Raw genomic sequence first — 16,585 nt, forward strand, 5'->3', positions numbered from 1 at the left:
GGAATGACAAATCCAAAAGAGCTTTTCATAGTGGACACACAATGGGTGCCAAGGTGGCAGAAAGGTGAATGACTCCCACTGAAGTGAACTGAAACAAAGACAAAATAAAAACTATTGTGATTCCCTCAGGTTTAGGTTCTAACTTGAGCCCAAAAAAAAATCCAAATGAATCCACCGGACCGAGCGGGTAAAGAGGATGAATTGAGTGGATGTTGTAAATCGCCGTACAGACAATCACAAGCCTTTATCCTTTGTGTCCATCGACTAACGTTGGTGGAGTACTGATGAGCTCAGAGAAGAGCTGAGACGTTTTTAATCAATCCCACTGGAGTTCGTGTCGTCGTCACTTCTAAAGGGACAGACTGGGAACCAACCTTCCATCGAAAATGCTTGCTTGGGTTGTCTTTTTGAGTATTTGCAAACCCTAATGGCTAGCCTGCTAGCTAGCGTCAATTTCCGCGTCAAAAGAACAAATTAATGGCCACTAATCCGAGCAACAGAGAAGTCAATTAATTAGCCAGTCGCGCAATGATCACGTTATGTCTGAATTTCCACCACGCCTGCTTCTGAATCGATTTACTCGATGATATGAAAGTACGGCCAGCGTTGGGCCTCCCGTCCAAGCACATTACTGCATGGGACATTTTCAAGATTTGTGATTGTGGACTTTTACATTGTTTTCAATATATTGTTTTGTTCCATGTTGTCTTTCCTGCCATCTCATATTCGTTTCTTGTCAATTTGTCTCCGCCTGTTCCCATCGTCCCCGTTCATTTTGTCTACCAATCAGCTCCCTCCAGCCACACACGTTGTCCAGATCTGTCTCGTTGTCGATTCTCCCAGTCGTCTCTTTTTTTTTTTTTTTTTTTAATTTTCATTCTGACTTGCCTGCCTGCTTCCCTGCACTGCTGGCCACCAAATCGTAACCGATACGTCAAATATCTCAAAATGCAGCGGGAGTGCGAACCCATCACTGAAGTCAGTAGCCGTTTTTCTCGGTGGCTAAGATATGAAACGCTTGTAATTTCGTAAACAAAAGTTAGCCAAAACTATTTTCGTCGACGCACATTTTTCACCGGACGAAAACTACACTCGACCCGACTAAAACCTCCATTCATAAACAATAAGTGGGACTATAAATCAGTTTGCATTTTGCGTGGACTAATGAAGACAAGACCAAAATGTAATTCATTAAATAAAAACTGGGGCTAAAATCTACGAGATGAAAATGAATGACTGATTACCACACTCTCGACCAAGTTCTCGTGCGATTCACGGCAAAATAACGCGAGGTCAGTAGGGAGCGCTTTGCCAGTAACGGCAAAAATAACCATGCGTAAAAGAAGTAAGGCATTAAAGGTCATGCTTTGCACTGGCCGCGGGAAAATGAAAAGACGTCCAACCTATTGAAGTGGAGGAAAAAAACGGGACACTTGATTTTAGGAGAAGGGAAGGAATGTGGGCGCAAGAAGATAGCGAGGAAAAAGTTAACACAGCACACCTGAAAAGACACATCGCAGTTAACCACAAAAACATCGTGGTCAGTTAACAAAAAGTTTGCTGGTGGCCGTTTATAGTGTCCCAACAGCTATAATGTTCCAACAATAACGTTAAACACTGCGCAAACTAATGCCGGCTAACTTACTAGCTTGTAGCATGGAGCGATAGGAGCCACTTGCTGATCTTCTGCAATTGTGTGTCAAGTTGGATTTGTACTCAATGAGCTGCACATGAACGCAAACTAAAAACTAAAACCATTCATCAGGGTCAAATAAAATAAAACCGTACACTTAATATAAACAACTTGAACCTACATTTTCATACATAGCCCAAATGTAGCATTACCGTAAGTAAAATCGTCTGTGTTTCAATGGTCTGGGGTTGCCGGAGTTTTGTTTTATCAAAATGTGGTCCCAAGATAAAAAAAAAAACAACAACAAAAAAAGTTTGCGGACCACTGCTGTCGAACTTTGCATCCCAAGGGTGACATAAAACACTTGTCTTCACAGAAACATCACAAGGACATTTGATTTTTATTGGCATCTTAAATAAATAAATGCATGCAAGCATAAAAATATTTTTTTTTTGCCTAAAACAGAATAGCTGTGTTTTTCCTATGAGTTTGAAATGTATTGTTAAATGTAGTTTTTACAGATAGTCAGGTTTTGTGTTGTAACAAAAATCGTGCCGACTAAAACTAGACCAAAATGTTGGCAGTTTTTGTTGAGCCAAACTTGAAGAATCAAAAAAAGTTAGGGTGAAGTTACTGTAAAATGCTTGCCTTATCGTCCACGAAAACTCGACTAAACAAGAATGGGATGAGGTCGATCCAAACTAATACCCGCCATTTAAACCGGATTAAAAATAAGACAAAAATGGCTGATAAAATGAACACACTTTACTACGAGAATGCTTGCGTTTGTGCCACCGGAAGGACATCACGGATAAGGTTTATATAATTGACAGTATTGTACTATTGTACTTTTCCTTTCTCACAATCCAGAGTCTGTAACCTGTAAACTTCTTTTTTTTTTTTTTGAAGTAATGGAGTTGAGTTCTTGTTTTTATATTTGTTTTAACCACAAGTGTGTGTCCGCCAACAGACAGCGAGTACTTCCACCACCATCTTGGACTGCCTAATCCAATCAAGCACAATGTGAGCAGTGTGTTCGGGGATCAGCATGCATCAGCGCGGGTCATTTGACTGACGACTCGCTTAAACACTCCACTGTCCTTCCCAGTGCGCATTGTAAACATCTTCATTCACGGGAAGGCTTACGTGGGGGGCAGAGGCGGGCCTGGAACAGGTTTACACTCTTACGGGCCTTTTGGTGGCTCGTCACGCACGTGACGCGGCACAATGGCGCGACAACGGCGCCACAATGGCGGGACGGCGCCCTGGCGGCTTCCACTTACTGGCTGTCAGGCGAGGCCAGGGGTGTCCAAACTTCTCGCGGGGGGCCAATTCAGGCCCACTGTCCATTTTTGAGCGGCCTGCTGGACACAGCGGTGCCTCAAGGCATCATTTCCTAATGAAATGAATGGAAATGCCATTAATCCGTTTCGGGCTTCCCCCCCCAAAAAATTGTTGTAAGGTGTATTTTCATGAGGAGAAACAGTGGTCTTTGATATTGGACTTTATAAAAAATGACATGACAATGACGTAATGACATTATTACAACTAAAAAGAATTTAAGTGCTTAAGTCACACAAACGCCGCTCCCTGTTTTTAGCCATCTCAGGGGGCGGCCATTTTGTCACTTCTGTGGATGACATCACAGTTGCTCAGGGGTCGGATAACGACCAATCGTGGCTCAGCTTCAGAAAACGGATGAGCTGCGATTGGTCGTTACCTGAGTCCTGAACAACAACTCATTTTTAGTTGACAGCAGTGACTAAATGGACGTGCCCCCCCCCCCCATTTTCATTTCATTTAAACAGCATCCCAATTTTTCATCAAAAAGGAATATAACTTTAGATTCTTTTTGTAGACAAATATCTTGGCAGGCAGATGAATGACATTTAGTGGCCTTAATTTGGACATTTTCATATATATGACATTTCAGTTGATAACTTTTACTGATTCATTTTTCTGCATGCAATTATCTTGTTCGTCCTCAGTTCTCTGTAATAATGTGTTCTGGAAGGAACATCTCACATGTAATTACACGCGGCTATGTTTAAAAAGATGACGAATGCGCGGGTTTTTGAGGGTTTTTTTTTTTGGTTGTGTTTTTTTTTTTGCCTGGTTTGACTTGTATAAACGCGGGTCACCACTTCAGAAATGGGGAATGAGACCTCTTTGTCGTGCCCCATTGTTGTGACATTTTGGAGCGTCGTATGCGTTGTGGGAACAGTTTGTGGAATTTCCCTTTTCTGTTCCCAGGTCAGAAAACCCAAATTCCAGATGTTGTCCAAAGAGCGGAAGCTGTTGTTCCACTCTCATCTCCTGAAGCTGTTCTAATACGTTTTGTTGATGGTGCAAAGTGAGAGGACGCACGAGTGACAATTTGGCTCTTAAGGGAAATGAGCTGGCTTGCGGACGCAGTCATCTCGGGGCAGCTTCGTCGAGCAAAGCTGGAACAAGAGATTTGAAACGTGAGATACAGCCCTTGTAAGCAGTTGAGCCATCAATCCAAATGCCAAAATGAGGCCAACAGAGTCGAATACTTTGTCACGCATGCGTCAATGTCCGTTTCGGCCATCGTGTTCTCTTTTTGTGCGTTTTCAAACAGCGGCGGCGGCGGCAAGGATTACCGACAACATCTCGATGACTTATTCAATTGTGATGCGCTGTAATCTTCTCTAAATCTGCATCTATTTTTAATGTGGACTCTACTGGCTGGTTTGCACTGCGAACGGATTCGGGCAGTTCTTACATTTAGTGTGGTCATCCATCTCTCGAGTAGAAAGAGTTTCAATTTGGTTGCAGCCTGACAAGGGGGAGTTGAAGTGCCCCTGGAAATGTTCAAGATGACACTAAAATGACCACTTTAAACCAAAATGGCTGACTTCCAGTGTCTTTTCAAGCATGGCTTCTTGAGACTTTTTTTTATCAATAGGCATGACTAGCACATTTGATGTCACTGAGTGCAAGTGGCTTTGGGAGATACATTTAAAAAATAATAATAATATAAAAATTCATGAGCCGAATTATGCTTAGTTCTGTGTTTTATGGACAGTCACCAAAAGTTCACCACCATGCTTCGTGGCGAAAACTACAAAAATGTGAATGCCAACCATTTGTCTGGTGTATGGTTAAAATCTGAGAAGAAATCTCTCGTAGTTTGTGTACACCTGGAAATCTTCTAAATGACCCTAAAATGGCCACTTCAAAACAAAATGGCAAACTTTTTGTGTCTTTCCTGGCATGGTTTCTTAGGACTTGCTTTGTGGCTCTACTCATACAATACAAGACAATTTGTATATTAGGGGCTGAACGAGTTGATCTTTGGAGGACCCCTGCAATTGGTCAAAATGACCCGACAGTAAAATGGCCGCTTCAAACCAAAACGGCTGACTTCCTCTACCTCTTTGGGAATGGTCTCGTGAAAACTTTTTCAGGCTCTACTAAACTTAATCTACTAATAAATGTCATGTTGCTCGTTGAAACTGGATTTGGTGGCCGAAATTTCAAATAAAGAATTCTGTAATCAGCGTAAATGCTGACACCAAATCAGGCATTTTAGGCTGTAAATCTCAAAAAAGGCCGCTGAATCCCAGAGGACTGTTTGAAGTTTCAAATGAGAAGATGAACGGCTCATGGAGGGATTAGTACATTGGTTCCCCCCCCCCCCCCCCCCCCCCAGAAAAGGCCAATGGGTAAAATATTACGTTTGACTGCCAGCAGGCTGTTGCCATGACAACAAGCCACCGACGTGACGGTGAACGCTTGGCTCTGGTCCAGCTGCACCGCCTTGGGTATCCCCGAGTCCTCCTCTTTCCTCCCCAGGCGCCCGCGGGCGCCCTTTCCCCACGTGTACACCTCGCCATCTGCCGGCAGGGAAGATGAGAGAATTCAGGTCGGCACGGAACGCACGCGGACGCGCAACTTGATCGCTTGCTTGGCCTCATGTGGACCAGCATTTAGTTCCCCATAGAAAAAGTAAAAATGGAATTCCATTTAAAAATTGGTTCCAATAACCTGAGTGTGCTTTTCAAGTCCCCAGAGAGGAGCACAAACATGTGCACATACGCACACACCTTGACTTGCTAAGTTTTGCGGGGACTACTTCTTTGGTTCTCGCCCCAAAATTTGATTGCCACATTGTGTGTGTGATTTATTTCATGTACAGTAATAAAACGTACACATTTACACGCGCCCCCCCCCCCCACACACACACACGCGCGCACACACGCAGACGTCGCTCGGTGTCTCCTGCAGGGGCGCCACAATGGCTCCATCTGCCAACAAAGGCGTCCCTTGATGGGCAGAAGCTGCAGGCGGGCAGGCAGGTCGGCCGCTGCTGCCTTTCACACCGGGGGAGCCAATCACTGGCACAATGTGACATTTCACCATTTGTACCCTCCAGCAGAGCGTGCGCACACGCACGCACACACACACACACAAGCACGCAAAGGCGCATCGGCAACAAATCACTTTTAAGCCCCAAAAAAACTGTGGAGTTGACTTTATTGCCAGACATTTTCAGTCAAGTACAACCCCACAACCCCCCCAGCTCTGGGCACTAAATGTTCTTCAATGTCTGTCGTCCTGCACGAAAGCAGACCGATCACCTTGCAAAAGCAGACATTTGCAAGCATGGGCTCTTATTTTGGAAAACAATCATCCACATTTGTGTCCATTTCCTGACACGTTAGCTGCAGCCCTACTTTCAGGAAATTCCCGGTAGGTCTCGAGCGAGGAATTCCTCGCCAGCGCGTACTCACCAGACCCGATGGCCAGCGTGAAAGCGTCTCCGCAGGCCGCCATGGTGATGCCCTGCAGGCCGGGCACCGGGTAAGGAGCGCGGCCGCCCCGTCGGGAACCGCAGCCCATCTGCCCGTGTTGGTTGCTGCCGAAGGTGATGCACTGGCCGCTCTCTGGAGAGGGACAACCAAGGGGGTGAACGTCCGCCTCACTTTCGTGGAATATCCCCTCGGGAATCATCATCTCATTTCCGAGGGGCTCCGTTCAAACACATACAAATACCAACAATGCGCAAAATAATGCTTAAAAAAATTCATCCAGAAACATTTAAACGCAAAACAACTTCAACCAAACACACTCGCACCCAATCGCTCCGTCGCAAAGCTTCAGAATAAAATTTAGAAATGCATTTTCAATTCTCCAGAGTTCAGATTCACTTCAAAACATGTTTATCTTTCCTAATAAGACAAAAAACAAAAATGGATATTGCATAGGCCTGATTTTGTGAAAATACATCACATATATTCTTTTAAGAAGTAAAAAAAAAAAAAAAAAGTCCATGCTACAAAACAAACACAACTTTGTCTGACACTTAACGGGTCGGTTTAAAAAGATCAAGAAAATAAAGTGTGGACTGAATTTTAAGAAGAGAAAAGTAATACATTTTCAAAACAATCTTTTTGTCTGTGTAATTTCAAACATAAACTGGGTGGATTTGAGTTTGCATTTGGAGTTGTGTAAGAGGAGGGCTGATTTGACCTGTCACGGCGACAGAGTGGGCAGTGCCGATGTCGATGCAGACAATCTTCTCCTTGTCGAGCGGCGCCGATTGGACGGGCGCCAACGAGTGCACCTCCTCCACCTGGCCCGAGGGACTCGGCTCCTCGCCGGACGTGATCTTGTCCAGACCCAGCTTGTTGAACCTAAGGACAACATGTGGAGGGACAGCTTTCAAACAACTTCTGTGTTGAAGATGGAGCTGCAACAACTATTCCTTTAGAGATATTGTGTCACTTAAAATGCTCCAAATCTTTCAGCCTCTTAACAGTCAACATTCTTACATTTCTGTATTCTCCCATGAAAACGGACCGATTACCTTTGTGTTGAAGGAAAATAAGACATTCGGCTTTTACTTGGGAAAACAAGGATCAATGTTTTTGCCTATTTTCCGACAGCAGTTACAGACCAAACCAGTAACGGAATCGTAGTCGATTTGTCATGTCTCATGTGTCATCTTCCAAAGCGCTTCTCCTATACAGGGTCGCGGCGGGGAGGTGCTGGAGCCTATCCCGGCCGTCAACGGGCGAAGGCAGACTACACCCCGAACTGGTCGCCAGCCAGTGGCAGGGCGCACACAGACACCGTCACTGAGCGGGAATCGATCCCACGCTGCCCGCGCACAACTCGGGCGTGTGTACCACTACACTATAGTCAATTTGTGTGTGCATTATTTGCAATTTCAGTTTGAAATCATATCCCGTTTTTCAAATAAAGGGGGGGGACATTGTTTTTTTTTAAATTTCGATTAATCGAAAAAATAATTGACAAGGAAATCAATTGAAAAAAATGGTTACTTCTATTCCTAATTGATTGGGAAGTCAACCCCAACTCCAAATTTTTCTTGAAATACTACTGTATGTTCTATGCGCCTCCACTAGCCTAAATACGACATTCTGATTAATATTGCATATTTGGAACATGAGTTCAAATCCAGCCATTTTGGTCCTTCTCAGGCGGCGGCCATTTTGCCACTTGCTGTCGACTGAAAATGACACGACAGTTGCTCAGGGCTCAGGTAACAACCAATCACGACTCACCTGTTTTCTGAAGCTGAGTCATGATTGGTTGTCACCTGAGCCCCGAGTAGCACACACAATATCAATCACAAATCCCATGTTTTGACTACCGCTAGTCTTTTTTTCTAGACAATCTTGGGGTTGGCTTCCCCCTTGAAGTAACGGAGAAACAAATAGCCGAAGTACAAAAGCCCAAACGTAATCTCGAAAAATGATTCATTACTGTCAGTTAGAAATTGAAGTTAACTGAGAAAAAAAAACCCTACGATATAAATATCCTAAACTGAAACATCCTGTTCTGCAAGTCTGAGAATCTGTAGGAAGAAGTCAAACTGACATATAGTACTGGCTTTGAAATGAGAAAAAAGCCTTTTTTTTTTTTTTTTTCCATTTCAGTTTGTCTCTTTCAATAGCTTCCAGAGGGAGGGCTCCTACTGACAAGTGGCATGTTGTCATGTTGTCACGCTATCAAAACAACGTGATCCCGCAGCTTTGGTTACCGACCGCAAAGCACACCTTAGTCGTACATTCGGAAAGTATACGTGCTTGGTGACTTGCCGGCGCGCTAAAGTCATGACCTGTTGCTTCCGCATGCCACAATGCTGTCGCCAGCGCTGATGATGGTGGAGCAGTCCACGCCGCACACCACCCTCTGGGCCTCAAAGTGGCCGGGCAAACGCACCTGCCGGGGACAGTTGTGGCTGTCCTGGGTGCCCAGACCGAGGCGGCCTGCCGGGCACAAAAGATCACGTCACGAATAACCGATAATAACCGATAATGAAGAATGCTCAGCCGTCACTGCGCCAACGGTTACCGTTGTCGCCTCGCCCCCAGGCGAACACTTCCCCTTCGTTGGTCATGGCGAGAACGTGGGAAGCGCCGCACGACACCTGCACCAGCTCGTAGCCGAGGAGCGCCTCCACGATTTTGGGCTGAGCGGGAACGGAGCAGAGGAAGGCATTTGGGGAAATGCCCTGATATCGGGCCATGCTAAATTAAATAGCGGTGCATTCGTTTCACCTCTGCGGTCATTCATTCAATGTAAACCAGTCATTGGAATCAGATCCGGATCAAATTCGATTTGGCGTAACAGCATCTATCCCCCGCATGCATGTGGCTACACTTGTAAACGGGAAGCTACTCATAAGCACACGCAGACAAAGACCTTCACCAAATGAACAAGGTGACACGATCCTCCGTGCGGATGGGGCGCACCTGTGTGACGTCGTTGAAGTTCCCGTGGCCCAGGCAGCCGTTGCTCCCGCTTCCAAAGGTCATGATGATGCCTCTGTCTGCAAAATGACGTCAATACACAACGCTGTACTGACACTTTCTTGACTTTGCGGGTTATTACTTGCCACTCTGCGTATTTGCGTGTTGAAAGGTGGCGATTTTAGCGTGTAACAATGATGTGGCGAGAGGGGCGGTCACATTCATCCGACCGCACGCACATCTCACATTAGTATGTGCTCGTGGGTGGCTGCTCGCTCCTCCGCTAGCCCCTCCAGCAGCAAGCGGCAATTGCATAAAAACGTGGAAGGAGTCAAAAGCATTAGCGGCAGTCGACCGTAGTGGTGCAATAGATCGCATAAGTCGCGGATTGGATCGTTTTTCTGGTCAGCAAAAAAAAAAAAAAGACAATTTTGTCTTCATTTTTATAAAAACGATTTTGCCCATTGGAAAAAAAAAAAAAAAAAAAAAAATCAACTAATGTCTAATATGGCCGTTTAGGATTGAAGAACCCAACTTAACGCAATATAAGGCAGGTTCGATTCTTATTTTATATGTGGTGCAGTGTATAAAATAACAAGGTATCCTGCCAGACATTTTGTTGAATGTTTTCTTAAAATTATTTCATGAGAAAAAGTGTTTTTTTAAATAAATGAAGGCAAAGTTTATTTCGCAAAGATTTTTTTTTCACAATGAAAAAGACCTCAAAGTGTAATTTAAGGCACATCCTTTTACTTTAACCGTGGAGAGTGCATTACAAGGTAATCTCGGTCCACAATCTGGAAAAAGAAGTAAAAAAAACAAAACAAAACATAAGCCAAGTAACATTTGTTGAGCTACCAGCCGGGCGTTTGTTGCTCATGCTAACGGCTAGCTGCTAGCCACTAACGCTGGACTCTTGTGCCGTAACATACAATGATGGCGTAATTAACTAGCGTTTTGTTAGCGTCCTAAATTAGCGCTGAAAATGAATTCGGGATGGCATTGTGTTGATGTTGGTGGCAAGCGTTAAAAGTGCGATAAGGCGTTGAAAAGGGAAGTCAAGTTAGCCGTTACGCCATCACGCGGGCCAACTTCAAGGAAAACATCTACTAAGGCAGTTGCATTGGCATGACTCAAAATATTATTGGGTAAGCTTTATTTTAAAAATTTAGCCTTTGCGGAGGCGGCGTGTTCGTTGACTACGTTTGCCACGCGACATGCCCGTCCGTCTAATTGACAAACAATTGGGTAGCTGGTCAAACTTATGCCCCCTACGAGAGGCAGGAAAAAAAAAAATCCTTAATCTAGTTTCACCCCAAGTTAGTTGCCAAAATGCTCCCATACATGCGATTTACGTGGACTAATCACGCTGCCTTCATCTGAACACGCAGTTTTGTTTTTTTTCCCCACCAACCAGTCCACGGCCGGGCTTGATCCATACGGATCAAAGATGATCTGTTGCACCACGGGTAGACTGGAAAGCATTGGAAGGAACCGCTAAGCCATCGCCAGCAATGGAGGAAAAGATTAGAAAGCTTCAACAATCGATGAAGGTATGAAGTCACTAACAGAGTGATCATTTGGGCATTTTGTGGCAGTGTGGGTTCACTTCCCACTCAGTGATGGCGTTGATCAATCTGTCTGACTGATTCCCGACCACTTCGGGGTTTGGTCCACCTTTTGCCCGGAGTCGGCCGGGACAAGCTCCGGCACGCGCTCGATTCGTAAGTCAAAGTGGCACCCGAGGTCCGGACTCACCCGTCATGCAGGTGGTGAAGAGATCCCCGCAGGAGACCGACTTGATGGTGACTCCCGACTGACCCTCCAGGAAGCGCGAGATGAACTGCGGCGGCGTCTGCTCCACCGCCCCGGGCAGGCTGACTTCGGCAGACCCCACCGACGGCGCCTGCGGACGTCACAAGCAAACGCTTCGGCCCCTGCGCTTTACATCAATAACGAAATAATGTTTCCCCAATAAGAACCCCGGGGCTCACCGGTAACGGGGAATTCGAGTCCAACCTTTTTGTTACGATAAGATGTTCTATGTGCCTCCACTAGTGTAAAGACGGCATTCTGATGAGTATGGCGTTTGTGTAATATGAATGAAGCAGCAAAATCCAGCCGTTTTATATGAGGCGGCGGCCATTTTGCCACCTGCTGTGGTGATCGGTCTTCCGAGCCATGAGCAACTGTCGTGGCGTTTTCAGTCGACAGCAAGCGACAAAATGGCCGCCCCCTGAGAAGGAAAAAAAAACGCTGCTTCATTCATGTTCCACAAGCAAAATAATCATCAGAAAGCCGCGTTTAGACTAGTGGGGGTGCACGGAACATATTTTTGTCAAGAACATTTTGGACTTGACTTCCCTTTGAGCTTGGTTCATGATTGACACATGTGCGTTTCGCACGGAAATGAGACGTGCGGAATCAGACTAAAACCACTTTTGCAGCATTGACACACTGTGGGGCTTGCCCCGAAAAAAAAAACAACAACAAAAAACGCTGTTTACCTAGAACAACGGAAGCTATTTCTTGTCCACCATGTTTTTCGGTGCAGTTAGCAATTTTCGTGTGAAAAACGTAGGCCATGCCAAGCTTTATTCCGCTGCGGTCAGCCGGCCAGTGCGCGGTGGTCGGTCGCCCAAGGTGATTTGTCTTCACGCACCTCCCAGGTGATGAGGCGGCCCGACTTGGTGACGCCCATCTTCTGCGTGCGTCCCAGCGCCACCTGCAGCACTTCGGTGTTGAGCATGGGCAGACGCAACGGGGCCGGGATGCCGCTGCCCCACGTGTACACCGCCGACAACGGGAGGGAACGCAACTTGCCTGCGCCTGCGCCGTCTGCCGACATGAAGAAAGGGCACACTTTCGTGGACTCCCCGTCTGTTTGTGGCTCGGCTTAGGCTCCTGATAACGGACTCGGATAACGGCCAATCGTGGCTCATCTTCAGGAAAACAGGTGAGCTGCGATTGGTCGTTTACCCGAGCAACTGTGATGTCATTTTCAAGTGACCAAATGGCCGCCCCCAGAGATGGCTAAAAACCGCTGGAATAACTCCTATTCCGCCAACGCAATATTCATCCCAATGCTTTGTTTCAAGGAGTGGGCCTGCATAGAACAAAGAATACGTTTGGCTGGACTTTCCCTTTCAACAATTGCTCCCTCTAGTTTATCTCTACAGTAGATGAAGTCCTCCAAAATTGAAAAAATGACAGAAATGTTCAACTTTCCCATGTCTTTGTTTTGATTTCGACGCAGTTTAAAACCGATTTATGATCGGCCATCAGAATTTTGAAAAAGGCCGATGCGGATACCGGTCAAAACGGCAACTATCGGGCCGGCCGATGATGGCTCCACCCGTACTTGGGTCGCTACTACCTCTGGATCTGCTGGTCGGCACTCTCCCTCCGGCTCTGCCTTGCGGCCCGCTCTGCACAGTGGACAGCGGTTTCTCAATCCTGGACAGAAGACATTTTTTGCAGAGGTTTGGTCAGGTGCTTCATGAGCAAATATTCCCGACTTTTCCCCAAAGGTCGGTCACCTGCGCATCTTGACGTTGCCGATGTCCGTGCAAAGATTGAGCAGCGGGCGTATGCAGATGGGCAGCGCCATGATTTCGTTGAGTTGAGGCCGCTTGGAGGGATCCAGGTTGAGCATGTTGAGGATGAGCTGACGCAGTTCTGGGCTGTAGCGCTCCGAGATGGGGGCGAACGTCCCGCTCATGATCTTCAGCACCAGGGCGGGGAGATTCTGAAAAAAAAAAATATACACATGCAGTCTTTTTGGGTGGGACCGTGAGCGGGTGTCTTCAGGCTGTCCTACCGCGGCCTCAAAGGCTCTCTTGAGGCTCGCCAGCTCGTAGAGGACACAGCCCAGAGCCCAGATGTCACTCTTCTGGTTGTACGGCTTTCCCTCGCAAAGCTCTGGAGAAATGTAACATGGCGTCCCCACCACCTGCAGAGGGAAATACACTCATGTTACGACTCTATAAAAGAGTTTGCATGCAATTGTACCGAGGCCCATTAGGGCCACACTAACGCGCAAAAGTACACTTGTCCTTTTTCCTTTTGAAAGTGGAAGAAGTCAAGCCAAACATATTTTTTTTTTCCAGAATATGTTCCATGCAGCCCCACTAGTTGAAACAAGGCATTCGGATCAATATGGCCTTTGTGGAAGAAGAGTTCATCCACCCGTTTTTAGCCATCTCCGGGGGCGGCCATTTTGTCACACCCGCCGACTGAAAATGACACCGCGGCCGCTCATCGTCGCCCGCGTGGCCCTCATCTTCCTCGGTCCGACGGCCACACGCGCGCTGTTGAAACGGCGAAGAGTGAAAGGGAACTCACCGTGTACGCTTTGCTTTTGCTGACGAGGATTTTGGAGATGCCAAAGTCGCCGATCTTGACGATCATCTGGTGCTTGTCCAGCAGAATGTTTTGCGTCTTGAGGTCCCTGTGCAGGATGAGCTTGTTGTGCACGTGGTAGAGGGCCAGCAGGATCTGCACAAAGAAGTGAAGGATGGTGTCCTCATCCAGCAGGGAGTTGCAGCGCTTCTGGATGTAGTCTGCCAGGGTGCCACCTACATGTCAACATTCAGATCAGAGTTGGAAATAATCAAGTGTCCATATTCAGAGCTTTGTCTTTTATTTGGAGTCCCAGAAAGGTTGCTAGCACATGCAGTTGAGCGACGTCCTTCTCCCTAGTGTACGTGGTTCCAATTTGGGAGAAACTGGACAAAAGCTCAAGAAGAAGTTTGCCTTTGAAGAGCCTTTCAAAATGGCCAACATCAACTTCTTTAAAACCAAAGTGCTTCCAGAATTCTCGAGACTTTTGTGGGACTGCGCATCAAAGACGCGCCAACCAAATTTCAGGCTCCAAAGTAAGAAGCCCATCGCAGGGCACACAAAGAAAAACAAGCATTCACGCTCGCGAGGGGAGGAACTTTGCCAAAAATGAAAGCGGAAGTCAATCCCAAAATCTTTTTAACCAGAAAATGTTCTACGCAGCCCCACTAGTCCAAGCACAGCTTTGTGATTCACATTGTGTTTGTGGAAAATGAGTTAAGCAGCAAAATTCACCCCTTTTAGGCCATCCCGGGGCGGCTCAGGTAACAACCAATCATCTTTCAGTTTTAAGAAACAGGTGAGCTGGGATTGGTTTTTGACAACATTTTTCTGCTTAACTCATACTCCACAAACGCAATATTCATCAGAACGCTGCGTTTCTTTGAAGGGAACATGGTGATTTCCAAATTGACACTAAAATGGCTGCTTCAAAGCAAAACGCAAGACTTCCTATGTCGTTTTGGCGCATGGCATCTTGAAACTTTGTTGTAAGTCTACTCATGAGAGATATGCTGAACAAATGTCACGCTCCAGATCTGATTTTAAGAAATTTCAAGAGGCACTTACAGAGTGTCATCAAACCCTAACATGGCAGCCTTCCTGTGTCTTTTCAGCCATGTTTTGTTTTTTTTGGGGTGGGTCTACGCATGCCGAATATGTCTGGCAAGTTTCACGCGGGCTCGACGTGGCTTACCAGGTGCATACTCCATGGCAATCATGAGCGCCTTGTCCTCCAGGAAGTTCTCGTAGTACTCAATGATGTTGGGGTGGTTGAGCAACTTGAGCACCTGACACTCGTTCTGAGCGGCCAGGCGCTCGTCGCGGGACATCTGCTCCACGGGGATCTCCTTCAGGATGACCAAACCGCCGTCGCTGCGCCGCCGACACAGGTGGACGATCCTGACGGACAATTTGGGGAGATTAACAAGCATTTGGAGCGTATAGACCAAATGTGTACAAAGTGCCACCCGGGGGCCATTTGCGGGCCGCTGGCCCTTTCTATTGACCCGCCGCTGCATATTCCAAACGTAACGATAAGCTTGCCTCACATTAGCAGGTTGCAAGAAAATATATTTCAAGACTTCAAACAATTTTTTTAATTTAAGAAAAGCATTTTTTGGTGGTTGTTATGTTCATAAAATGTTGTCTGAAACTGGTCACACGTTTTTTGTTTTGATTGTTAAGTATTTGAATGTTACAAGGTATTACACTATTTTTAGATAAGACATTTTTACAAATTCAATTTTTTACTCAATGGAAAAAAAGAAAAGTTTAATTTTGGATGTGCCATTTTAGATCAAAAAAGAAAAGTAAAAAAAACACAATTATTTAAATTATTTTTAAAATTCAAATAAGTCAAATAAGTTAAATGTATCCCCTAGTTTTCAATTATAAGATAACGTGGTTTTTCTACTAATGAAAAAACATTTATGCAACAAATACATTTTGAAAAGTTCAATGAACAAGATATTTTATGAAGTATAAAAACTATTTATTTTTAATTATTTTTACGGAAAGAAAAGTAATGTAAAAGAAATGTTCATTTCAAAATGTAGACTTGTCAAATATAGTTTTTGAATTTGTCAACATTGTTTTTTATTCAAGAAATATTAAAAATGGAAGTTTTATTCAACACATAAAAGATAGAACTGTAAAATTCATTACATTGACTTTTTTAATCAACATATTAAAATACACTCGAATTAGTTACAAGATGTCACACATATATTGATCATTTTTGCCAATGTCAATCTGGTTCATTCCTCTGCGTCTAACTCTTCAATTCGCAATATTTCCATTTTGTCTTTAATTTCGATGCCTGAAATTGTTGCCAACTTTGCGTGTACTATCTGTTGTCTTGCCTGAAAATACAAGTGGAAAAAAAGAATGTTACAGGGGGGGGGGGACGTTTCAAATTAAGTAGAAGAAAACACCAAGAAGTGCTTTCCTTCGAATGACTATGTTTACTGGCCGTGCGCGTGTTGTCCACAAAACAACAAGCTAGTTACATTTAGCGAAGCGTTCTGGTCTCACATCGTGACTTTTTGCACGTAAAACGTGCGCCTACTTTCTTCCCCTGAGTACTCAAAAAAAGTGCGTCGAGGTATGAATTGTCGAGTTGAACGCCGTTTGGTTTACCCGAATGCTCCTCTTCCGACAACTTTGATTTTCTCGTATTTCTCCATCGCGGCGGAGGAGAACAAACACTTCCGCCGTCTCCCTGGGCAACCCGAGCCTTGGCTACGGCAAGCGTTGAGCAACATAACACGCGAAAAGCAACGCAAATTACAATGATGTTGCCGTTATTGTTTCAGTCTGAAAATGTGTACCCATAATACGCGAACTTGAAACTATATACGAAACA

General features: G+C 45.4%; 1 protein-coding gene across 3 annotated transcripts; it reads right to left on the minus strand.

Moving 5' to 3' along the window:
• Nucleotides 1-2,021: 2,021 nt before the first annotated feature.
• Nucleotides 2,022-16,451, minus strand: nek8 (NIMA-related kinase 8). Of its 3 annotated transcripts, none has more exons than XM_086035791.1 (15): nt 16,360-16,451; nt 14,915-15,120; nt 13,723-13,955; nt 13,199-13,330; nt 12,918-13,126; nt 12,755-12,834; nt 12,041-12,216; nt 11,137-11,284; nt 9,382-9,458; nt 8,981-9,098; nt 8,745-8,895; nt 7,130-7,293; nt 6,391-6,543; nt 5,335-5,493; nt 2,022-3,029 (listed from the first exon to the last, which is right to left on the minus strand). In XM_086035791.1, exons 1-15 carry the CDS (start codon nt 16,404-16,406, stop codon nt 2,923-2,925), a joined length of 2,160 nt encoding a protein of 719 aa, XP_085891917.1. In that variant the 5' UTR covers nt 16,407-16,451; the 3' UTR covers nt 2,022-2,922. The 3 variants fall into 3 exon arrangements, with proteins under 3 accessions (XP_085891917.1, XP_085891920.1, XP_085891918.1); XM_086035792.1 differs by lacking the exon at nt 2,022-3,029 and adding an exon at nt 3,429-4,077; XM_086035794.1 differs by lacking the exons at nt 14,915-15,120; nt 16,360-16,451 and adding an exon at nt 14,788-14,914.
• Between the last annotated feature and the right edge of the window lie 134 nt (nt 16,452-16,585).

Source organism: Filicampus tigris, chromosome 7 (genome assembly GCF_054856515.1).
Source record: "Filicampus tigris isolate MCC_2025a chromosome 7, RoL_Ftig_1.0, whole genome shotgun sequence".
Classification (NCBI taxonomy): Eukaryota; Metazoa; Chordata; class Actinopteri; order Syngnathiformes; family Syngnathidae; genus Filicampus; species Filicampus tigris.